A 27,349-nucleotide genomic window follows, 5' to 3' on the forward strand; every position below is an offset into this window, starting at 1 on the left:
GATCTTAGAAAACACTGGTACAATTTATGTCAGAGAATGTTTTGCCTATGTTCTTTTCTAAGAGTTTTATGGCGTCATGTCTTATAATTAAGTCTATGAGCCATTTTGTGTTTATTTTAGTGTATGGTGTGAGGGTGTATTCTTACTTCATTGATTTACATTTGGCTGTCCAGCTTTATCAATACCACTTGCTGAAGAGACTGTCTAACTCCATTGTATTTTCTTGTGTTCTTTGTAGAAGATTGATTGACTATAGATGGCTTCCCAAGTGGCTCAGTGGTAAAGAATCTGCCTGTAATGTAGGAGATATGAGTTCAGTCTCTGGGTCAGGAAGTTCCTCTAGAGAAGGAAATGGTAACCCACTCCAGTATTGCCTGAGAAATCCCATGGTCAGGGGAGCCTGGAGGAGCCATGAGGTCGCAAAAGAGTCAGACACTTTTGGGTTCTGTATTCTGTTCTGTTGATCCAAATTTTAGGTCAATACCTTGATGTTTTGATTACTGTCCCTTTGTGGTGGGCTTCCCTGGTGGCTCAGTGGTAAAGAATCTGGTGAAGAGACGCAGGTAAAAAGCCAGGTGGGCTATAGTCCATGGGGTCGAAAAGACTGAGACACAAGTTAGTGATGAAACAACAACAAGCTTTGTAGCACTGTCTGAAATCTGGGAGGGCTATGCAGCATTATTTATAATATCCAAGACATGAAGACAATCTAAGTTTCTAGATGAATAAACAAAGTGTTCCATAGAGAGGAACATATGTGTATATGATATTATTCAGACATAAAGTGGGAATTCTGCCATTTGTGACAACATGGATAAACACTGAAATACAAAGAAAAAAAATTAAAATCAAGAAGGCAAAATCGACAAATAGTATACATGGGAATCCTCATAAGTTTATCAGCTGAATTTTGAGCAGAAACTCTGCAGGCCAAAAGGGAGTGGCAGGATATATTTAAAGTGATGCTGTTATTAATCAAAAGAAAGCTGAAGTAGCCATATTAATTTCAGACAAAGCCAGCTTCAGAGCAAGAAAAATATCAGGGATAAAGAGGGACAGCTGTATAATAATAGAGGGGTCAATTCTACACACACACAAAAAAGTACATAACAATTCTTAACAAAAATACATCTAACAACAGATTGTCAAGATATTTGAGACAAAGCTAATAGAACTGCAAAGAGAAACAGAACTGAACCACTACCACCAATGAAAGTTTCAACACTCTCTATCAATAGTGGACATATCAAGTAAGCAGAAATCTCCAAAAATAGAGTTGACCTGAAGAGCACTACAAATCAAATGGATCTAACTGATATTTATGGAATACTTCATCAAACAAGAATAAAATACAGATTCTTCTCAAGGTAACATGGAACATTAGACAGACTGCATTTGAGCAAATGTAGAGTATGCCATCAGACTGTAATGGAACTAAACGACAAATTACAGAAAGATAGCTGGTTGCTGTATGGAACTCTGAAGTATTGCTCAATTACTCTGCAAACCGAAAAGCTGTATTTAAAAATACCTGCTATCTTTTATTTATTTATTTTTTAAATTTTATTTTATTTTTATTTATTTATTTATTTTTTTGTGTGTGAAGGAATGGAATTATCTCCTTCTTTATTTTTTATTTTTTTTAATTTTTTAAATTAATTTTATTTTATTTTTAAACTTTACATAATTGTATTAGTTTTGCCAAATATCAAAATGAATCCACCACAGGTATACATGTGTTCCCCATCCTGAACCCTCCTCCCTCCTCCCTCCCCATACCATCCCTCTGGGTCGTCCCAGTGCACCAGCCCCAAGCATCCAGCATCGTGCATTGAACCTGGACTGGCATCTCGTTTCATACATGATATTTTACATGTTTCAATGCCATTCTCCCAAATCTTCCCACCCTCTCCCTCTCCCACAGAGTCCATAAGACTGTTCTATACATCAGTGTCTCTTTTGCTGTCTCGTATACAGGGTTATCGTTACCATCTTTCTAAATTCCATATATATGCGTTAGTATACTGTATTGGTGTTTTTCCTTCTGGCTTACTTCACTCTGTATAATAGGTTCCAGTTTCATCCATCTCTGTTCTATACATCAGTGTCTCTCTTACTGTCTCGTACACAGGGTTATTGTTACCATCTTTCTAAATTCCATATATATCTGCTATCTTTTAGAAAGACACCATTAAGAAAATGTAAAGACAAGAAACATCCTGAGTAAGAGAAATATTTTCAAATCATATATCTGGTAAAGGATATATATCCAGAATATGTAAGGAATCTTGCTACTTATTACCAAGAGGACAGACAACCTCAATAAACATGGGGAAAATATCTGAATAGACATTTCACCAAAGAAAATATGTCAGTTGCTAATAAGTATATAAAAAATACGCTAAAATTTTTAACCATTTGGAAATTAACAGTTAAGCCTGGAATGGAATTTGATTTCAGACTCCCTAGAGTTTTATTTTTAAGCAAAAATTCAGAGAATAACAAGTGGTGACAAAGATGTCGAGAAAACAGAACTCTCATAATTGCTAATTAAGGTGTAAAATGGTACAGCCACTTTGGAAATGTCTGTCTGTTTCTTAAAAAAGTTAAAGTATTTACAGTATCCTATTCTACTTTTGGGTATCTACTCAAGAAAAATAAAACATATGTCCACTTGAAGATGTTTATGTAAATGTTCATGGTATGATTAATTCATAATAGCCAAAAAAGTGGAAAAAATCCAAAAGTTATCAGCTGGTGAATGGATAAGGAAAATGTGATAAAACCATACAATGGATTCTTTTCAGAATACAAAAGAGCAAACTACTGAAATATACTATAATATAGATGAACCTCAAAGTCATTATGCTACATGAAAAAGGGAATACAAAAGGCCACATGCTGTATGATCTTTGGAAATCTATGGAAAAGGCAAACCTATAACCAGTAGAAACTAGGTTAGTGGTTGTCTTTATAGAGATTAACTTTAAAAACGGGCATGTGGGATGTTACTAGGAAGATAGAAACGTTCTAAAACTGGCCTGTGGTAATGGTTGCAAAACTTGGTAAATTAAATAAATGCATAACTGAAATATACACTTAAAATCTGTGGTTTTTACAGAATGCAAATTGTTTTTAAAAACTGTCATATTTTTCACAAGCAGTTAGCCCCACTGTGCTAATTTTTGTTCATTCTAGTTATTAAGACAGCACAAATCTCTCCTGTAAAGGAGCAAATGGACAAAAATTAACTTAAAATTTCTCCTATAGTAGTTCATTTTATTTGAGAATAAAACTATAATTGTTCCAGTCAACCAAGATGAAAATAGAGACTCATATTAGACTTCATCCTTATTCTTGTATCTTTGCTTGAACTCACAATTCTGGGGATTTCTCATTCTGATATTCTGTTTATTTCCTGCTTTCAATTATTTGTTATTGGCTTCGTTCAGTTCCCTATTTTATCTCCCCTTTTATTATTTTTTAAAAATTCCTCATTGGGTAGTTTCTAGATTTTTTAATTTCATAGAGCAGAAAAACACATTAAATGGAAAATTTATTTCCATTTGTTTTCTAACTCTTAATTTTGTCAAGTAAGGCCACCAAAATTAAAATTTAACTCAACAACTACCATGTATTTTCTTTCTGTAGAAAACTAAGTAGCACTGATTAGTTTGTAATTAAAATATTTTATAAAAAAGCAGTGAAAATACTTCAAAATACACATGAAATATACAAAACATAAATGTGAAAAAATAATTGTGTTAGGTTCTCCAGGGAAACAGAACTAACAGAATATATACATAGATATATGAGTTTTTTTTTTTTTTTTTAATAGGAATTGACTCATGCTGTTATGGAAGATGAGACATGCCATGATATGCACTCTCTAAGCTGGTGAATCAGGAAAGCTGGTGGCATAAAATTCAGTGCAAGTCTGAAGGGCTGAGAACTGGGGTGAGTGGCCTGCTGGTATTAAGTCCCTGAGTTGGAAGGCTTCATGAACAGGAGCTGAAGAAGAAATATGGCCCAGCTCAAAGGGAAAAGAAATTATGTTTCTTCTATCTTTTTGTTCAATTTGGGCCTTCTAGAGATTAGATGCCTGCCATGTTTTTGAGGGAAGATCTCTTAGTCTACTAATTCAAATGTTAATCTCTTCTGGAAATGCCCTATCAGACATACCCAGAATTAATATTTTACCAACTCTCTGGTCATCCCTGAGCTCAGTCAGTTTGATGCATAATACTAGCTATCATGAGGCCACCTCTTGTCAACCTGGCACAGAGATGCACTTATTTACTCATATTCAGTCTCCAAACAAAGACAATAAGAAGGTTATATTTTTGCCAAACACGTTAAAACTATCTTTCCTACAACAGAAAATGCAGCAATCCTTTTACCAGAAAAGGAGGTAAATTTCTTATTTTTCCTTTATGAAATTATGTTTTGATACCTTATTTGGATATTCAATTAAAGCAATTCAAATTGAAGCTTGAATCTCCAGCTTGTTGGAATCAAGATGAAGCTATTTTCATGTTGCTGTATTGAAATGGAAGGAATGCATTTCATGATATTTAACACAAATCAGAATATTTAGGGTGAATTTGGACAAGCTGAGTAAGGGTAGTTCTCATAGATCCAAAGAGCCCTTCACTTTTTCCTGTAAAGTGGAGAAAGCCATCAGAATTATTCTCTTACTATTGGGGAAAGCTGGAAAGGAACTATGGAGCTTTCTATGATTAAGATTAATTATACTCTGAGTACTATAGCTTGGGGAGATGATGGCATACTAGCTCCCTCATGGAAAGCTTAGCTATGGACAAAATCGCACATCAATTTCCTGATCAGTTTCACAGTCCTGCTGCTCTTAGATTTGGTTGCAAAATAAACAGAGGGTTCTGGGATGTATCCCCTCTACCTACTATCAAAAGTGACATCATAGACTTTTCATGGCTACCATTACAGAGCCTCATTTAGGCATTGCTGTGAAACTCTTGTTACTAAACAACATACTAAAGGCATTATGTCTTGTTTAAACCAATCTTTTTCAAATTAAGGCTCACAGACCATCTCTTTCAGAATCCCTTGGATTGGAAAGTGTTGTCAGGTCCATGTTTAAAAAAAAAAAAAAAGACAAATTACCTTTAGTCCCCTTTACTTAGAATTTACTGAAGAATTTTTCACAATCTTTATTTTTAAAAGCTCCTCAGATGATTTTAAGAATCATGTACATATGAGATACATTGTTAGTAAAACTAGCCTGCATATTATAATTACTTGGTCATCAGTATTTTATAAAAATCCTCCATATGATACTACAGGGAGGATATGGCTAAGAACTACTGATCTAGAACTGGAAAAAAGATATTCACAATAGTCTCACTCACTCCTACTGCTTACACCTGGCTTATTTCACTCCCTTATGTTATTCACTTGGCCTTTAAATGTAACTGAGCCTGCAGACTATAAATATTGAGCACTCTCTGCACTGGCAAGTGTGGGTTCTTGGAAGTAGAGACTTCAAAGACTAAAATCTAAGGAACTGGGATCAGGTTAGAGAGAGAGCCATCATGCTGGTACAGGGGGAGGAAGCTTTTTGAAGCAACCCAGTTGGGACCTCCACCAAGGTAGTAGCTGCTTACGCCACTTACTGAAGGGAGAGGAGCTACTGGTGACAAGGAAGGGCAACAAAAATAGAGTGGAACAGACAACAACAACAACAAAGAATTTATATCTCTCTCTTGATAAGAAAAGTACACCAAAAGATTGCTTTGAGGAATCTTTGCAAAACACATAGAACTTTTCAAGGTTTGCCTTAAATGGGAATATTTTGTTTGTTAAGTTTGATCAAGTCCTGGTTCTTCTGTTATTTCAGATGTTTTGGCCACTTTAATACATGAACAATTTGCTCAAGGCACAGGTATACCAGTACAAGTGCAGGAAAAAAAGCAATGGAATCCCTCCTAATCCAAAGGCTCAGAGCAGGACATTTAGGGATCAAGCCTGAGCATTACCCTGAAGGGTGCAGGCCGGAAGCTTCCAAAATTCTAATTTGTTTCAAAGTTTGTTTTTTTTTTTTTCAATCGATATATCATTGGCATGTAACATTGTATTAGTTTTAGGTATGCAACATAATGATTTGATACATGTATATACTGCAAAATGATTTTTAGGTAGTTTTAGGAAACTGTATCAAGAAAAAACAGCCTTAAAATTAACCAGTGGTCTTATCTCTTAACTGGACATAAACATGTGAAAACCTAACTATATCCCTGTGTGCTAAGTCGCTTCAGTTGTGTCTGACTCTTTGTGACCTTATAGACAGTAGCCTTTCAGGCTCCTCTGTCCTTGGGATTCTTTAGGCAAGAATACTGGAGTGGGTTGCCATGCCCTCCTCCACGGGATCTTCCCGACCCAGGGATCAAATCTGTGTCACTTATTTCTCCTGCATTGGCAGGCAGATTCTTTACCACTGGTGCCACCTGAGAAGCCCATATCCCTAATTCAAACCAAACTCCTTAGCTTGGGAACCCAGTGCCCCTCCTACTTAAGTCCCAAATTATCTTAGCCACATATCCCACCATTTTCTGTTCGATACTCTCTACTCATATTCTGATGTTTTCTTGTCTCTGATATTGACTCACACTATCAAAACCCTATCTGTTCTTCACTATAGCAAAAATAGTCCTTCCTTCCCCAAACCTTCTTGACTTCTTCTTCCCTTGGAAGTAAACTGCAGAATTTCTACTTCTCATTAACCTTATATTCTAAATTTTTGGTTTTGAACATGTTTCAACATAAGATGTGAAAGACAAATTGCTGAGAAATTAGTATTTCTAAATTTACTTTGGCAGTCGATAGAGGAAAAAGAGATTGACTTGGTTAACTTATTTCTATTCTGCCTTATTTCCTTTGCTATCACCTGATTTCTTTTTCCATGATGAATAGTTTTAGCAGACACTTTCCATTTTGTCAACTAGATTAAAGACTATCTTTGAATATATTAAATACAACTGACATTTGCCATTTTTCAAGCCCAGATATGACAGATCGGTAATTGTGCCAAAGTTCCAGAGTTTAAATTTCATTACACTTCTTAGAGTAAAAGCACAGAGTACAAATTCCTCATTTCCTGTTGTCATTTGAAGGGTAAAAATTTCCCTTCCTCTATTGTAATATCTCTGTAATTCAAGGTTTAGTTGCTTTATGGGGAGAATACTATTGAATCACATTCTTTGTTTGGAGTTGTGTTTGCTTTTAATATTTTAACAGCTTCCTGTCATGTAACTCTGGGAATGACCACCTTATCTCTCTGGCAATTCAAGTTTATGAAAGTGAAAGTCACTCAGTCGTGTCCCACTCTTTACGACCCCATGGACTGTCCATGGAATTCTCTAGGCCAGAATACTGGAGTGGGTAGCCAATCTCTTTTCCAGGGCATCTTCATATTCCTAATTGTCTTACAATTGTCTTGCAATTACACCTATTAGAATAACCACATGATTGATATCTAAAGAACATCTGCATTATCAAATGAAAAGTACAATGTTTAGAGAGCAGAAGTGAAAGAAAAGTGTTAGCTGCTTAGTCATGTCCGACTCTTTGTGACCCCATGACTGTAGTCCACCCAGCTCCTCTGTCCATGGAATTCTACAGGCAGAAATACTGGGATGGGTAACCATTCCCTTCTCTGGAGATCTTCCCAGCCCAGGAATCGAACCTGGGCTTCCTGCATTGCAGGCAGATTCTTTTTTTTTTTTTTTTTTTTAATTTTTATTTTATTTTTAAACTTTACATAATTGTATTAGTTTTGCCAAATATCAAAATGAATCCACCACAGATTCTTTACCATCTTAGCTACCAGGGAAGCCCTTAGATAGTAGATATTGCATATAAATAGACACCTTCATGGTGGCGTAAACTAGGATTTTAAAAATGCTTATGTCCATGTTTTCATGTTGAATGTTGTTAAAAACATATAAAATTAATCTTACAATTTGAGTGTCGCACTCAGGGGTACTGAGTAGAACCTCTTCCTTTGTAGTCTCAATTTGTGGGGTTTCATTGACTTCAGTAGTGATTTCTTGAGGCTGGAGAGAAAGAGAACATTAAGAGGGAAATAGTTTCATCAAAGAATTCCTAATACATTTGTAAAACATGCTATAATGGCAACCACACTGAATGAAAATGTGTACATATCAGAGACCTTAACTGTACCTTAAATATTAACTATGAAATTGAATGAAATAATTTCTATTCAATTTTATAGGAGTGCTGTCCAGTAAGACTACTTTCCTACTGCAAATATTTATTTCTTGCATAATAAACTTTTAAGGATTCTGGTTCTTCAAAAAAAAAAAAACCAGGAATCCTATCTTTCCTCTTTATTTTAACCTCATATCTATCTGGGAAATAATTAGTACACATCTTATTTTCTTAATAGTAAATATGATATTTTCTAATATCTCACTGTAAGTTACAAAAAGAATTATGTTGACTCCAATGCTTCACCTACCAATCAAATACTGTTTTATACCTCAAGAAACCCTACATATTACTCTAAATGTCTTTGTCCTACTTTCTACACAGAAATGCACATGATCCAAATTGGGTCATCGAAACCTTCATTTTTGGAAGTAAATACTGACTAGATTAAAAAGAGGTTATAAATAGATAAAAATTAATATAAAATATATTAATTTAAAATTTATTATAATTTAAAATTTATTTTAAATATATTTATTTTAATCTATTTATTTTTAATAGATTTAATAAATCTATATATTAAATAGATTTAATAAATCTATTAGATTTATTAAATCTATTAAATAGATTTAATAAACCTATTTATTAAAATCTATTTAAATTTAATCTATTTATTTATATCTATAGATATAAATTAATATAGAATATATTAATTTAAAAATATTTTAAATTTATTAATTTAAATATATTTAAAAATTAATATAAATATATTAATTTCAGTAAATTCACTTGTCCAAGTTGTTTCTACAATGAGACACTTCTTATGGTTCACATTCCCAGTCTTCTGAAGCAGCCTCTGTTTCTGTCCATCCTCAACTTTGTTACTTCTGCCTTCTCCCAGATAGTATGAGCTCCTGACGGTCTACCATTAAAATCTCCTTCATTTAACTTGGTAAGGGTCAATATTTATTGCTTGTAAACACAGATGTTAATGATACTGGGAGTCAAATCAACAAAATAAAACTGTCAGAACAACATAAGAGCTGAGATAGAAACCATTTGCTACAGAAACCAACAGGAAGGAAAACTAACCCAGCTAGGTAAGCTGTAAAAAATAACAGGTTCACCAATGATGGAGATTACATTTAAGAGTAAGTATTGAATATCTTCCTTAAAATATAAATATGCCCATATTGAAAAATATTAATGTTCATTAATTATATTTTCTTATGCAAATATTGTACATTTATGAAAGTGCTTCCAGACATTGGTGGTGAGGTTTAGGTAAGAAATATGAGCAGAATAAAAGCTTTTGTCTATCTACCTATCTACTTTTGTAGGCCTTGGCTAACTTGGATAAGATCTAAAAGGGGCTTCATTTACTATTAAGTTCACAAAGAGCAGGTGGGAAGAATGACAGTACCATTTTCCTCCTCTGCAAGTTTGCCAGAGTCTACCCTTGTGCTTCTATATTTCACAACTGGGTTGCCTGGTTTGTCAACTTCTGCATCTGTTTACAAGAGTTATTTTAACTTGCTTAAGGAAAGAAAATTACATAAATTAATTTCTTTTAACGACTGGAGGAAATTATACATCACTTCATCAATGTGAGCAATAGAGCACGAAAAGTTAAATTACTTTAAATACAAAAACATAATATTTCTTTTTAGAACTAGTTGCATTAAACATAATACATGCAATCCTTAATGTAGGCATTTGCTGTCAGTGAAATAGCTCTTTCTAAAAGAAAGAAGCCTTATTGAATCTGATGAATTAACAAAGAATGGGAACTGGCTTTGGGAAATTACAGTATATTTTGGCGTTTAAAAACATGTGAATTCTGTTCTGGATTAGCACATAAATAAATTAGGGTCTTAGACACTACATATGACTTTGGAGGGCCTGTTTTCAACTGCCATACTAAATTAGGTCAAGAACACCTAAATTGCAATATTTTTGTTGCTGTTGTTATTTGTTGTTTAGGATAGTTTTAGCATCACAAAAAATTGATAGGTATAGGGACTGTCCATAAAGCCCCAGTTCTCACACATGCATAGGCTCTCCCATTATCAACATCATTCACCAGAGTGGTACAAATGTTACCAAGGGTGAATGTACATTAACACATCATAATCAGTGAATGTCCATGGTGTATATTAATATCAGGATTCACTATTAGATGAAATTCTATAGGTTTGGACAAATGTGTAGTAACATATATCCATCATTATGCTATCATACATAGGATTTTCACTGCTCTAAAAATCCTCTGCGTTCTGCCTATTCATCCCTACCCTCCTCACCTTTGGCAAACTTTAGTCTTTTAATTTTTTCCATAGTTTTTCCTTTTCTAAAATATTCATAGTTGGAATCATACAGTATAAAGCCACTTCAGATAGGATTTTTTTCATTTTGTAATATATATTTAAGGTCTCTCAGTGTCTTTCTTATGGCTTGGTGGCTCATATCTCTTTAGTGGTGATAAATATTTCATTTTCTCCATGTACTATCATCCAGTAATAGATGGATTCACTGGTGAATTCTATCCAACAATTAAAATAGTTAATTTATAGCAATTATTTTCAAGAAATTCCTCTCAATTTCTTCCAAGAAATAGAAGAGGTGAGAACACTTCTAAACTCATTTTATGAGTCTAGCATTACCCTAATACTAAAACCTGATAAGGATACCATGAGAAAATAAAATTATAGGCCAATCCAACCAGTCCATTCTAAAGGAGATCAGCCCTGGGATTTCTTTGGAAGGAATAACGCTAAACCTGAAACTCCAGTACTTTGGCCACCTCATGCGAAGAGTTGATTCGTTGGAAAAGACTCTGATGCTGGGAGGGATTGGGGGCAAGAGGAGAAGGGGACGACAGAGGATGAGATGGCTGGATGGCATCACTGACTCGATGGACATGAGTCTGAGTGAACTCCTGGAGTTGGTGATGGTCAGGGAGGCCTGGCGTGCTGCGATTCATGGGGTCGCAAAGAGTCAGACACGACTGAGCGACTGATCTGATCTGATCTGATCTGATTCTTGATGAGGGATTCCTTGTTGACTCATTGGTAAAGAATCTGCCTGCCAATATAAGAGTCATGGGTTCAACTTCTGGGTTGGGAAGATCCCTGGAGAAGGAAATGGCAACCAGTTCCAGCATTCTTGTCCGAGAAATCCCATGGATGGAGGAGCCTGGCAGGCTATAGTCCATGGAGTTACAAAAGAGTCAGACATGACTTAGTGACTAAACAAGAAAAATAACTCTTGATGAATATGGGTTCAGAAATTCTCAACAAATCTTAGCAAATCATATTCAACAATACACTAAGCAAAACAAAACAATCTAATTAAAAGATGGGCTGAAGATTTGAACAGGCTTTTTCCCAAAGAAGTCAAACAGGTGGCCAACAGGTTCATGAAAAGATGCTCAAAATCACTAATTATCAGGAAAATGCAAATCAAAACCACAATGAAATAGCACCTCACATCTGTTAGATCAGATCAGATCAGATCAAATCAGTCACTCAGTCGTGTCCGACTGTTTGCCACCCCATGAATCACAGCACGCCAGGCCTCCCTGTCCATCACCAACTCCCGGAGTTCACTCAGACTCACGTCCATCGAGTCAGTGATGCCATCCAGCCATCTCATCCTCTGTTGTCCCCTTCTCCTCCTGCCCCCAATCTCTCCAAGCATCAGAGTCTTTTCCAATGAGTCAACTCTTCGCGTGAGGTAGCCAAAGTACTGGAGTTTCAGCTTTAGCATCATTCCTTCCAAAGAAATCCCAGGGCTGATCTCCTTCAGAATGGACTGGTTGGATCTCCTTGCAGTCCAAGGGACTCTCAAGAGTCTTCTGCAACACCACAGTTCAAAAGCATCAATTCTTCGGCATTCAGCTTTCTTCACAGTCCAACTCTCACATCTATACATGACCACAGGAAAAACCATAGCCTTGACTAGACGGACCTTTGTTGGCAAAGTAATGTCTCTGCTTTTGAATATGCTATCTAGGTTGGTCATAACTTTCCTTCCAAGGAGTAAGCGTCTTTTAATTTCATGGCTGCAGTCACCATCTGCAGTGATTTTGGAGCCCAGAAAAATAAAGTCTGACACTGTTTCCCCATCTATTTCCCATGAAGTGATAGGACCAGATGCCATGATCTTTGTTTTCTGAGTGTTGAGCTTTAAGCCAACTTTTTCACTCTCCATTTTCACTTTCATCAAGAGGCTTTTTAGTTCCTCTTCATTTTCTGCCATAAGGGTGATGTCATCTGCATATCTGAGGTTATTGATATTTCTCCTGGAATATTGATTCCAGCTTGTGGTTCTTCCAGTCCAGCGTTTCTCATTTTAAAGGCAAGGACAGTGACTTTTTCAGCTCTGTAACATTTCACCTCAAGGCAGACTGAAGGAAGGTATTTGATGAACAGAAACATCATGGAACTCTTCAGATGAGGTCACATCTGAACTCTGTGAGGCTCCACCTTTTGAGTAAAGAAAGTAAGACTAATGTCCTCCGAGTCACCAAAATAAAACAGGTAGAGCTAGTGATTTAATCTAACCTATCAGATGCCAATTTTATGTTCTTTCAACTCCATCTTAATACTTCTCTACTAGGTGTCATAGTGGTTGACAGGATGTGTCAGCCACTTACTTAAATACTATATAAGCCCCCATTTCACCCTCAAATCACATAATTTTCTGCAGGAGTCTAGTTTCTGTATTATGAGACACTGGTAAAAAGAGGATATCTATAGAGTATTCTTGAACTTAGGGTCTAGTTTTCTAAACTATGCTTTAATTTCATTAAAGCTTGCTTTTTGAACAAAGTATCAATAATTGCTTTAATAACATTAAAGAAAATAATGGATGTAAAAGTTATGCTCTACTTGAATGATACAAATACCCATATGTGTTAATTAAAGTAAACTTGCCAAACACAGCATTTTATTTTTCTACATCTTCATTAATTTTGTTCTAGTAAATATCTCCTATGGTTTTATGTATTTATAGGTTATTGATGGAGCAAATCATCAGCAGGGGTGGCATGCTTATCATCCAATCACAATCTTCCCAGAATCATTCCTTCTTGACCTTTAATTCATGGACTAAAATGAGACAGAGTGACCAGAAAAAATGTCTGTAATGATAACTAAAAATATTTTGGGAGGAGATGGCCCAGAGTGTTAAACAAGTTGAAAGGACAATGCTTTCTCCTTGCTCTAACTTCCTCTCTGTCCTGAACATAAGGTAATATGGTACAGTACACATACACACACGCACACGCAGAGCTTAGAAATTATAAACAGTAAAAGCCTAGGATAGGAATTGTGCATGAATGCACAGCTAATAATCAGCCATATTGATAATGCTCCAAACATGTTTCTATGTTGGTTGGTGGACCTATGTGTATTTGTTTTACTATTATGTACACAACTTAGGTAAACACATAAAATAATTAAATGTTATATCGGTTATGAAGTATCTCTATGGACAAGTGTCAATAGATTGAAATTGTTGAAATATGAAATTGTTCATACTTTGTTAATGTAAAATGGTTCAAAAAAACATTACACATGGTATCATCCTATTCTGTGAAAATATATTAAAATGAATATGTACTAAAGTTTCTGAGAGAAAGTATGAGTTCTTTTTTCCTACTTGGTGGAATTATGAGATTGTTTTATGCTGTTTTAAAATCTTTTGCAGTTTTATTTTTTCTGAAATTATTTATAAAATGAAAAATGCTAAAAATTATAAAATATTGTATATAAGAGCAAGATTTATTTTAGTCCAAAGAATTTTAAGCAATGTGATGGAGAAATTGAAGCTAGAGACTTGACTTGAGGACTGTTCTTATAGAATCAGATTTGACATAAGGAAAAGAGGATTTGTATCTCAGAAAAGGTAAAAAGAAGAGAGTTCTAAAACAAAATGACGTTTGTGAGAATGAAAACTAGTATATGAACATGCTTTAATGATAAAAAATAGTGGAGAAATCAGCTATGTCAAGTAGTTGGTAGATTTGACCTCCAGACTGAGGAGTGTAGACTTTGTCCACTAAGTAATAGAGAACGTAGATGGTATATAAACAATATTGAACACCTTGATAACTGTAGACATACTTACTCACAGGGTTTGTGTTTGTAACGTCAGTCTTTACCACACAATTCAGTTAAATATGTGTACACACACACAATTTTATACAGTATAAAAATAACACCTATGGAAATTGAGAAGGAAAAGTCTTCATGGGAAATTCTAAACTTAATTTCTAAAAAAAAAAAGTTGGTAATAAATTATAAAGTAAATGGAACATAATTGCATACATTATTCAAGATAATTATTCTAAATCATGAAAAATAAAATATTAGTGTTTCTGAAGTTTTGAATATGAATACTGCTCTACTAAATGAATCACTAATTATTCTACAAGTAATACATGTTTATTAATATTTCAAAATGACATATCTTTATATCAGAAGAATCATTTAACAATAATTTATTTTCTGAATAATAATCAGTAAATACACTGCTTATGCCCTGAGGTATTGCCAATAATTTTCAGATCCTAGAATAAATCAGGAACCTGACTGACCTCACATACATGGATGTGTGTGGCCCATATGTGTAAGGAATATGATTTGAAAATGGGTTGGAAGAGTGCACGGATATGTTCTGATTAAAATTTGGAACAATGGGGTTAATTTAGGTGGGAGTAAACACTTATTGATTTAAAAAGTTGAAATAAGTATAGAAGTAAGAAAATAGTCCTGTTTGCTTTTTCTTCTATTTTTTGAGGAGGTGCATGACAATAACAGTCTATATTTATAGAGTCCTTGCCATGTTTTAGAAAAAGCTATGTGGTGATGGCACCCCACTCCAGTACTCTTGCCTGGAAAACCCCATGGACGGAGCAGCCTGGTGGGCTGCAGTCCATGGGGTCGTGAAGAGTCAGACTTGACTGAGCGACTTCACTTTCACTTTTCACTTTGATGCATTGGAGAAGGAAATGGCAACCCACTCCAGTGTTCTTGCCTGGAGAATCCCAGTGACGAGGGAGCCTGGTGGGCTGCCGTCTATGGGGTTGCACAGAGTCGGACACAACTGCAGCGACTTAGCAGCAGCAGCAGCATGTGCATTACATCTCTGTAACAAACTATGTTACTTTTTAAGAATAAAGAAACTACAATTCAAAGGTTAAGAGACTTGCCCAAATTCAACAAGCCAGTAAATGATAGACTTCATTCAAATATTCAGTTTTTAATCATACTGAATCCTAATAGCCACTTTAAAAATTAGGAAAAGTTGATATTTTAACTCAATAAGCTTAAGTTTTTTAAACCTACATTTCTTATAAAATGCTTTCCAAATATAGCATCTCTATACTAATGAAAAACATTAGAAAAACCATATTTACAATACAGCAGTTAATCTCCAGAGATTAAATGGTTTGTAATTAGTAAACTTTAATTCATCTGAGACTTTCCTGTTAAAGTTTTAAATGCATTTCCTTTCATCTCATTTTATTGGAAATACAAAGAAGCTAAAGTTTACTGTCTAGCAGTATTTCTTTAGAAACACAGAATGCCCAAATAACCTTCAACTTCTCAATCTAACCTCATTTTCATAACTTTCTAAAAAGAACGTTTAAAACAAAGTTTTTTAAACTAATGTCCATTGGTATTAAATTATAGGTATTATTCTCTGTAGACTGTCCACTTCTTATATACAATTAAGAATTCTGCAAAATCCCAAATGATTAAGGACAACTGATTTAAAGTATTTACATCCCTTCACAAATAAGCATCTTTGCCACAACCATTAAACACACTCTCTTCCTTTTTAAGTTGTAAAATGTATGTTATTCATTTACTCAAAAACTACTTTTGATCATGATGTGGCCAGAATATGGCAGACAAACCATATGGAACACCCAGTCCAATGGAAGAACTGCATGTAAAATAAGTACTTCCAGGAAACTTTAATTAAATACAATTTGGATAATGACTATGAGTTAAGGGAACAGCACACAGTAGGGTGAGCTGACCCATCTGGAGGGTCAGATAAGTTTTCCTGAAGAAGTGGTATTATAAACAAGAACTGAAGGATGAGCAGTGCCTGCCTCCCCAGGTGAAGGGGCCAGGGAAAGGGTCGGAAGAGGCATGGGACTGAGGAAGGAGGACATTGAGGATCCCAAAGAAAGCAGTTGCACCTGGGAAAGGTGAAAGCCATGAAGCATCCATTAGAGTGCAAGGCGCAGATGTCTCAGTGTCTGCCTAATTCTACCTTCCAACCTAGATGTTCAGCTCTGCTTTCAAAGTCATCCACATTACCTCTTTGTTCCCCACCTCTTTTCCTCACAGATTCCCTACATTCCCCTATGTTGCATCCTCCAAAATGCTGACAGGGCAACTGTAATAAAAGCTAAGCTGAAACAAATAATGCTGATCTTCCTCCATTGGCTCCCTCCTATGTTCAGGTTAAATGAAAATTCCTGGGTCTGGAAACAGAAGTTACTATAAAACCCGCTCTTTAACCTCTTTCTTTGGTTACCCAGTTTCTCTCTCCCTCTGTCCCTCTCCTCTCTGGGTATGTTTCTCTACATTTCTTGTCTTTCTATTCCTTCTCACAAGTGTATATGAGAAACACACACACACGTGGGTTCACAGAAAGTGTTTTTATGTCTTCCATTTTCATAATAGTTCCTCTCCTGGCTCTGTCTGTCTGCCATGGTTATTTCTTCTACTTTCCCCTAAATTGTTTTCCTTATACATTTCCACTTATTTTTGAAAATATAATTTTAATATAATCTGCACTGTAGAATATTCCTGAAATCTGTCCTGTCTGCGCTTTTGTGGTATTATTCACAAAAATCCACAATCCAATCTAAGCATAAAAACACACCAGACAGATCCACAGAGAGACAGTCTATAAAATATCTGATCACTAGTCCTCAGAAGTGTCAAGATCATGGAAATATAAGGAATGAAACACTGTCAGACAAGAGGAGACTGAGACATGATGAGAGATGCAATGAGGTTCCCTGAAATGGATCCTGAAACAGGGGAAAAAAAAAAAAAACCACCAAAAACAACAAGTAGAAAACCTGGTGAAACCTCAGTTAGGTCTGTGGTTTGGTAATGGTATTATACGATTGCCAATTTCTTAGTTTTGACAACTATGTCATGGCTATATAAGATGTTAACATTAAAGGATGTAAAGGAAATATAGGAACTCTGTACTATCTTAATGTTTTTCTAAGTCTAAAGTCAATTCAAAAGAAAAAAAATTTAATGAGGATAATAAGTCTTTCTTTTAGAGACTTGTATCAAATAAGTTCATATGGGTATAGCAGAATTCAATAAAAATGCCAGCTACCATTAGTATAATTACTAGTAATATTAATTGCTAAAATTGTCATGACAAATATACATTAATTTAATAAAATAATTAACATATTATTACACATGGTTATTGTTAGGTGACCTTATGTCTTTGAACACGTAAGTATGGCAACATTTTGGCTACCGTACATATGTTCAAAATATGAGTTTATTTCAAAGCACAAGCAAATGGCAAAAAGTGACAAAAAAATAAAAGTAGGAAATCAGGCAGTCTTAAGTGAATTTTTTTTCACATATTTTAATGTTGAAAATTAAAATATTTTAGCTATTTTGTGCCAATGAAATATTAAGCATACGGAGAAGCTAGAGGAGGTCTGTTTTTAACATCATGGAAAGTGAGAGTGTTCATTGCTCAGTCATGTCTGACTCTTTGCAACCCCATGGATTGTAGCCCATCAAGCTTCTCTGTCTAAGGGATTCTCCAGGCAAGAATACTGGAGTGGGTTGCCATTTCCTTCTAAAGAGGATCTTCCCAATCCAGGAATCGAACCTGGGTCTCCTGTATTGAAGGCAGATTCTTTACCAACTGAGCCATGAAGTAAAAGCTTAATGAGACTAAGGCCATGTTTCTGATTGTCTCAGTGCCATGCAATGCAGTTTGAGATTCTACTGGGCCATTGCTGGGGTTCGGCAGCATCAGTGAGGAGGAAGTGAGGACCAACAATTCAGGGAGAGAGCAACACCTTCCTAATTGTGAAGAGTGGCTCTAGACAAGCGTCCAGCATTTATAATGTCAAAAGGGTGTGACAATTTCAGGCATAGCTGGGCAACTGTGTGGGGAGGTTGGCAACTGCTGCTGCCAAGTCACTTCAGTCATGTCCAACTCTGTGCGACCCCACAGACAGCAGCCCACCAGGCTCCCACGTCCCTGGGATTCTCCAGCCAAGAACACTGGAGTGGGTTGCCATTTCCTTCTCCAATGCATGAAAGTGAAAAGTGAAAGTGAAGTTGCTAAGTCTTGGACTCGGACTTGGACTCGGACTCTTGGCCACCCATGGACTGCAGCCTACCAGGCTCCTCCGTCCATGGGGTTTTCCAGGCAAGAGTACTGGAGTGGGGTGCCACTGCCTTCTCTGGAGGTTGGCAGGGACGGATTTCTGTCAGTCAGATGAAACAGCATTACTGGCAGCAGGTAGTGAAAGCACCATTATCATTACACTATCTTATTCAGTCACAGATTCAAGGAGATGTAGGGAGTAGGAGGATATTGCTTTTTGTCCATTGAGAGACCTGGGAAACATCACTCGGGATTTCTTAAGTGCTCAGCAAAGCAGGTTGGCATTCATGGAAGGACCCTAATTCCAGTATTAATGGGAAACTGAGTCCCTAATCTATGAAAGTAAGATGAATTCCAGTTTTAGAAACGGTCAATTTTGTAGAAAGAGAGTAGGAAATTCTGCTCCTGTGTCTTTTTAAAAGCAACCAGCGAACATCCCTGTTATCTACATCCTTCGATACCAAGGTGCCACAGGTGATACGGAGGGTTCTCCAATACACGTCTTAACTGCATCGGAAGTGATTCTGGGATAGATTACAGCCTGGTAGTAAATTTAGCCTTAGAGAATGAGCAGTGGCAAAATTAAAGGCTCACAGGGATTCAATGAATTCACTAGCCCTATTCTGTATTTTGATCAAGGTCTGGACAATAAGATTTTTTATTTAAAAAAATAAAACTTTTGTTAAAAAAAAAAACAAACTTTTTTGGTATGTCTCAGATAACTTAAATACAGCTGTTGTATCATCATCCATGAAAAGGACAGTCAGGCATTCATGGCTTTTATGTTTTATTTTAAAATAAAATTAGAATATTTTATAAACTATTGGAAACTAAATGGCCAGAACCTCCGGCTTACTTTTCCATTGACACTACTGTAGCCTCAAATGGGATAATTAACACAAGTAGAAGAAAGTACTAAAGGTAAAGCTGTTCCTATCATGGATACTGAAATTCACAATGTACTCATGACTAATGATGAAATATGAAAAGCACATATGTCTAATATGAAAATTCATAGCCACTGCTGTCATGAAAATATGTTTATTCTCCATGATAGAATAATTTTATGGATATGAACAGCCTTAGAGACAGATATGATTGCTCATGGACACATTGTAATTTGGCTAATGTGGAATCATTCTCTTTGCAAAATTCCTCATTTATTAATTTATTCATTTGTTTGTTCATCCATCCAACATTTGCTGTTAGTCACAGTATATTTTAATGAGCAAGGCTTCCCTGGTGGCTCAAGTGGTAAAGAGTCTGCCTACAAGGTAGGAGACACAGTAGACGCAGATTTGTTCCCTGGTTTGGGAAGATCCTCTGCAGGGGAAATGGCAACCTCCTCCAGGGTTCTTGCCTGGAAAATCCCATGGACAGAGGAGCCTGGCGGGCTACATTCCATGGGGTCAGGAAGAGTCGGACACAACTGAGCACACACGTGCACAATGTATTGTGATGAGCATTAGAGGAACTCTAATAATGAAGATGGAGAAGGCAATGGCACCCCACTCCAGTACTCTTGCCTGGAAAATCCCACAGACAGAGGAGCCTGGTAGGCTGCAGTCCATGGGGTCGCTAAGAGTCGGGCACGACTGAGCGACTTCACTTTCACTTTTTACTTTCATGCATTGGAGGAGGAAATGGCCACCCAGTCCAGTGTTCTTGCCTGGAGAATCCCAGGGACGGGGGAGCCTGGTGGGCTGCCATCTATGGGGTCGCACAGAGTCGGACACGACTGACGTGACTTAGCAGCAATAATGAAGATATGCCCCAGCCCCCACCCTCCAGCAGTCTGCCGCTCTGAATTAAACCATCAGCCATGATGTGACATTTAGTGGCATTATGGCAAATTTCCAAAAGCATCAATGATTTTAATTTTTTAATGGAAATATCAGCTCAGTTGATAATCTCTTGCCTACCATGAGAAGCTAACACTAACTGAGTACTTGTGAGTGTGCTGTACATCCATTATCATATATCCTATAATGGGTCAGTATCCAAAATCACTGGGTTGGCCAGAAAGTTTGTTTGGGTTTTTCCTGAAAGCTGTTACAGAAAAACTTGAATGAACTTTGATATAAAGAATTCAAACAACTCAACAGCAAGAAAACCCAACAATTCAATAAAAAATGTTCAAAGAGTCTAAACAGACATTTCTCTAAAGAAGACATACAGATGGTCAACAGGCAAATGAGAAGCTGTTCATCATAACTATAAGGGAAATAAAAATCAAAACCACAATAAGATATCAGCTCACAAGTATTAGAGAGGCTCTTATTCCAAAAAAAAGTTTAAAAACGCTAACTTGTAGAGATATATAGATATACACACCCCTAAAGTCATCACAGCATTATTTATTTACAATAACCAAGATGTGGTAACTACTTAACTTTGAGTGCTGAAGAATTAATGCTTTCAAATTGTGATGCTGGAGAAGACTCCTGAGAGTGCCTTGGATTGCCAGACCAAACCAGTCAGTCCTAAACAATATCAACCCTGAATATTCATTGGAAGGATTGATGCTAAAGCCCCAATATTTTGGCCACCTGATGTGAAGAGCTGACTCCTTGGAAAAGACCCTGATGCTGGGAAAGATTGAAGGCAAAAGGAAAAGGGGCGGAAGAGGATGAGATGGTTAGATAGCATTATCGACTCAATGGACATGAATTTGAGCAAACTCTGGGAAATAGTGAAGGACAGGGAAGCCTGGCGTGCTGCAGTCCATAGAGTTGCAAAGAGTCGGAGATGACTTAGCAACTGAACAACAATAATACAGTGCAATTTTATTTGAACACAAAATAATAAAATCTTGCCGACAAATACCAATTACCATATGATCTCTCATATTTGAAGTCCGCAAATCTTTTTAAAAAATGAAAACAAACACACTTACATATACAGAAAACAGATTGGTGATTGCCAGTGGAAGGGCATGGGGTGTGAAGATTGGAAGTTAATTGCATGGTAACAGATGGTAACTAGACTTATTGTGTTAATCATTTTGTAGTGTATACACTACATACAGGGCTTCCTAGGTAGCTCCAGTGGTAAAGGATCTGCCTGCCAATGCAGGCAACGTGAATTCCATCCCTGGGTCAGGACGGTCCCCTGGAGTAAGAAATGGCAACCCACTCCAGTATTCTTGCCTGGAAAATTCCATGGGCAGAGGAGACTGGTGGGCTACAGTCCAAGGGGTTGAAAAGAGCTGGACATGACTGAGCATGAGCAGGAGCAAACCTGAAACTAATATAATGTTATGCACTAATTTTGCCTCAATGAACTAAAAATAAACCCCCCAAAAATCTCAGTTGTCAATGACCCAGTTTTGAGACCTAAGATGGGTTACTAGCCTCCATGACCCTCAGTCTTCCTCTCTTACAACATCAGAATACTGTCAGCGCCACTTCACAATGTTTTTCTTGATTTTAACTGAGAAAATTTGTGTAAAGCTGTCAGCAGCAAGTCAGTCACCCAGAGTGCTCTATACATTTTGTGTTGTGATAACATAAGAAGCACTGCATATTTAAACATCTATTGTTTTTGTTAGCATATCTTTAAGATTCTAAGTAATGCGCATTTTTGAGCAGGCAGTTTGTTGCACTAGACTTGGCATAAGAAACCTGGATTTTAGTTGAAGTTCCCTTTTTAAGTAAAATGGTTATAGTAAGATGCGCTCTATTTATTGTGATGATCTAATAAAACACCTAGGCAATAGCCATAAAGAACTATGGAAATTAAAATTCTCACTATCATTATTACTATTGAACAACTGGAACCATAGTTGGAATCCATGCAATAGCCTTCGAAAGGGAAAAGTTAGCTCTTGGAGTATAATTGATGTGAATAACTTCCTGGTTACATACCTGCAGACACTCCAGAAATATTCTTACTTTCACAAAGAGATCAAAAACGGCCACAATATGCCAAAGGAAAGTCTAACACCAGCACTCTAGGGAACTCAAAAACACTGTCTATGATTTCTTGAAATCCTGAATATCGATGCATTTTATATAGAGATGAAAAGCAAGGATACTACTTCTAATTTTCTTTGAAACGTTTAATTCACAATGCACTGAGGGTGGATCAAAATGATAAATAATTTTCTTGTCTTTTGCCAGTGCTGGCACAAAAATGTGTAATAACTTTCAGCGAATATCAAGATGTTTCCTATTGCTTTTGTAAATTCTTTTGTGGGGATTCTTTTGATGAACGTTGAAATTATTTTCTCATTGTCAAACTCCACGTAGAACTGTGTGATGGACACTTCGGTAGAGAAGGACACAAAATAATATCTTATTAGCCCAAATAATCTTGAAAATAATAATATATAGCTTATCCTTACAACAACCTTTTGAAGAAAATGGTACTATTATTCCCATATCAGTAGGAGCGAATTGGTTTAAAAGTTGCATCTGTTACACAGCTGAGGAGTGGCAGAGCAAAAATTCACATCCAGACAATTTGGCTTTAATATCTACTCTCTTAAACACTAGATACACTACATGCCAGGTTTTATGCTATAAATTTAGCCTTTTAGTTAATTAGGCTCATTGTTTTATATTGCTAGCTCTATTTCACAAAAAGAATAACCACAGTCTTTGCTTCAGTTTCCAACATTTTACAAATAACTGGCTAAATCCAGGATTTATAATTGGTCTGTTGAATTCCAAATTCTGTGCTCTCACACACATGATTCTTGGCACTGGGTATCTGATGTTTAGTCACAGATGCCAGCACAGGTTTCCAGGACAGCAATGTTAAAGAGAGAAGCCTGCCAATTCAGGATACCCACCTAATGGAACTTGCTAATGCCTGAAAAGGACCACTGGGAAGAAGTATAGGCCTGCTAAGGATCAAATTTTCATTGGAAAACTGTAGGCCATGGAGTATATTATTCTTTTTGAACTCCTGTCCATCTACATAAAAATTCATCCACACCTTCATCTTTTCCAACTTATCTCCCCTCTCAGAAGCTATATGTCCCTACTCCACTCCACATCCAACTCTCCACCTTGTGATCATATTCATATTCCTTAATGCTGCTTCTGAATTTTAAATCCTTATTTCATATCTCAGACTTTGTCTTCATTATCTTTTTCACATTCTTCACTCTATATCATACTAAAAATGTACATAATCTTCCTGCCATCCTACTAAGTCCCCCAAAGATTTGTCCCCTCTCTTCTCAGCTAATTTCCTTAGCATAATCATCTAGTCTTCCCACCTTCACTTCCTCACATTTTCCTTAAATTTTTGTGTCCTTTGCATTTCTCAAATTCATTCCCTGTTCCTTTCCTGCTGCTACTGTCTCATTGCTCTTATCAATAATATTATTCTCCCAATAATTTTGTTTCTATTATCTTATCCTATTCTTTCTATGTTACTACTGGAATTAGCTTCTTAAAACTAGAATCTCATCAGGTTCCCCTTGTTAAAAAGCTTCTAGTAGATTCCAAGTTAATGCAAGATATTCAAGTGAATGAATTCCACCAGAGAGAAGAAAGGAAATACTGTCAATAAAATGATCACAGGAAGCTGAGTAAGGGCTTCTCTGGTGGCTCAGTGGTAAAGAATCTGCTTGCCAATGCACTGGATTCAATCCCTGAGTCAGAAGGATCCTCAGGAGAAACAAATGGCAACCCACTCCAGTAATCTTGCCTGGAGAATTCCATGGACAGAGGAGCCTGGTAGGTTACAGTCCAAGGGGTTGCAAAGAGTTGGATACAACTGAGCGGCTAAAGAGCAAGCAACAACCAAATTGATTAAATTCCATATGGATGTCCTTTTCTTTTGCAAGTGTTATAAGGAAATATCTCATAGTTTTTTTTTTTTTTTTTTTTTTAGGATTAAGATTTTACTGCATCTAAAGAGACAAAAGAAAGGTTAGATGAGAATTTCTAGTTTTAAAGAAAAAATCTCTTGTATTGATCACCAATGGACAGGAGGTTGAGGGCTGTCTTACTTATGAATACCCAACTGGTGATGAGAAGCAACACATCTTTAACATAACTTTATCTTTGAAGATACCATGAAAGTCAATACTATCTGATGAGCATCCAAGAAATTCTAATGAAAATACAGGACAAGAAAATGGAACAAGTCATCTGGTGGTTCTCCCACCATCTCTGGTGTGTAATAACCCAGCCACTCAGGCAGTTTGAGGAGTGGCAGTGGCCCTGCCGCCCAGCTCATGAAGGTTCAGGGGTATCCAGGCCTGGGGCACACGGCAGGAGCCGTCATCACCAGGATGCCCAAGAGGAAGGAAGGTCTGATCTGTCAAGGGTAGTTGTGATCAAGCCTTACAAGAGGAGAGTGATGATGGTGTCATTTAACCTTCTACCACAAAAGTGTAAATAAAGTCAAAAAGGTGGGCAGAAAGGATGAATCTTCACTAAAAAAAAAATGTGCAAAGAAAAGGATAAAGAGCCTCAAGTGACTAACCATGATAACAACGAAGATTTAGCTGTGGAAAACAGAGGAACTAAAAAGGAGAGTCCAGTATCTGATGAAGTAGGTAGAAAAGGCCAAGTCTGATTAATGTCGTGTGGGGCTTCCCAAGGATCTCACTGGGTAAAGAATACACCTGTAATTCCAGAGACACAGGAGACCTGGGTTTGATTCCTGGGTCTGGAAGACCCCATGGAGGAGGGCACGGCAAACCACTACAGTATTCTTGCCTGGAGAATCCCATGGATAAGAGGAGTCTGGCAGGCTACAGTCCATATGGTCACCAAGATTTGGACACAACTAAAGCAACCAAGCCCACATGTACTTACCACATATAATCACTGGTTCCCATCTCCCTTCTAAGTACAATCCAAGTGAATATTTTCATCAATTATTTTGTAAATACAACCTTTTTTTTTAGTAGTTCTAGAAACATTTTTTAAGAAGGAGAAAATCTCACCTCATCACTTTTTTTTTTTTTTTTTAGTGTAAGTGCTTCACTTTTAAGAGGTTAACTCATTTGCTGGTTGCCATTGGTGGTGGTTTTTGGTTTTGGTACAACCAGAAAAGAGCAACATGTTAAGTATGGGAGGTTTTTGTAGTCTTGAGTGTTAAATATCCATAGGTAGGGCAGTAGCTTTTATATCCTATAATACTTAGCATACTAAATGACAATTTGTAGTTACAGTTGTGCATTGACTATGCCTTGAATATTTACATTACTTCTATTCTCATTTTTTTTTAGTATAGTTGTTTCCTACAGAAAATCACTCTTTGATTGTGGCTCTTGTCAGAATGACATGTTCTCTATAACATCCTTGGTGGCAGTAGTCTAATTTCCCTAGTAACTTTGTTATTGTGTTGTGAAAGATTGAAAATTTGAATCTGTAGTATATATGATATTAAACTGTTAATTGGTGAGACTTATGATGTAATAGTTTATCAAAACTTGAAGATGTAGGTACTTGATATACTCTTAAGAAAAATTTGCTTTTAAATGTCAGGCTGGAAAGTCACTGCAATAACTGTTTAAAAGAAATTATAACTACATGCCTTTTAAAATTTCAGTTCATACATTAAGAAATGTGTACAAACAATAAAGTCTCAATTATAAAAGAAAAGAAAGGAAAATGCAAACTGGTGGTCATTCTTTACATAAAAAATATTCAGTAGCATTTTCTCTGAATATCAGTATGCTTTCCTAGACTTATGTATATTAACATTTCTAACAAAAATGTCTTGTTCCTATTTTAATTTCAGAAGGATTAAATGAATTATATCCTTATGGAGCTAACATGTCTTTAAAATAAGTTCATAGAGATATCCAAATAATCAATTTCTCTATGTAATATTTTATTACAGCATACATGTACCAAGAATGAAGAAGAAATGAGAATTTGGTTTCAGACCATTTCAGGGTACATATATGCACACCAGTAATAAGAAGAAAGCATTAAAGGGCCTTTGTTGTTTCCATTTTTATCTTTACCATATTAAACAATACTTTGGCCACTTGATGTGAAGAGCTGACTCACTGGAAAAGACCCTGATGCTGGGAAAGATTGAGGGCAGGAGGAGAAGGGGACGACAGAGGATGAGATGGTTGGATGGCATCACCGACTCATTGGACATGGGTTTGGGTGGACTCCGGGAGTTGGTGATGGACAGGGAGGCCTGGTGTGCTGCAGTTCATGGGGTCGCAAAGAGTTGGACACAACTGAGCGACTGAACTGAACTGATATTAAACATATGTCTTATAATTTATAGTGTTAGTTTAAAATATTTATGTGCATATGTAATATATATGTTCATACAGTAACATGTAAAACATTATATAATATAAACTTAATTTCCTTGCCACAAATATGCCACATCTACTGGGAAGTAATTAAAAAAGCAATTATGATTTCCTAAGACCAAAAATGAAACCCAAACAAAATTCCTTAGTTGTAGTATTTTATGCAAATATTTTAGACTCATGTTTTCATTTTTATTCTCACAATAACCCTGGGCATACAAAGATATAAAACATATTTCTGTAGCATGGAAAGAACATGGGCAGCTGCTTGGTATTACAGGTAACTAAATGGTTAGCTAAGGACAGAGAGCTGGTAGAAAAACAGATCTTTATAAAACTGAAAACCTTTGGGCTAGTTGGGAAATCTCTTCCAGAAGCAGCAAAGTGGGGGGAAAGGACAAGCTTACTTCTCCACTGTGTTGTTTAGTTTTTAAATCATGCCTGAGTCTTTGCGACCCCAAGGACTGTAGCCTGCCAGGCTCTTCTGTC

General features: G+C 36.3%; 1 protein-coding gene across 2 annotated transcripts in view; it reads right to left on the minus strand.

Moving 5' to 3' along the window:
* LUZP2 (leucine zipper protein 2) overlaps nt 1-27,349 on the minus strand; it is a 518,912-nt gene that overhangs the window by 13,710 nt on the left and 477,853 nt on the right. For both annotated transcript variants that reach the window (XM_061406186.1, XM_061406187.1), the window contains exon 10: nt 7,995-8,090. In XM_061406186.1, the coding sequence (XP_061262170.1) occupies nt 7,995-8,090 (96 nt within the window). The remainder of the gene's footprint in view (nt 1-7,994; nt 8,091-27,349) is intronic.

The sequence above is a fragment of the Bos javanicus genome, chromosome 29, assembly GCF_032452875.1.
Source record: "Bos javanicus breed banteng chromosome 29, ARS-OSU_banteng_1.0, whole genome shotgun sequence".
Classification (NCBI taxonomy): Eukaryota; Metazoa; Chordata; class Mammalia; order Artiodactyla; family Bovidae; genus Bos; species Bos javanicus.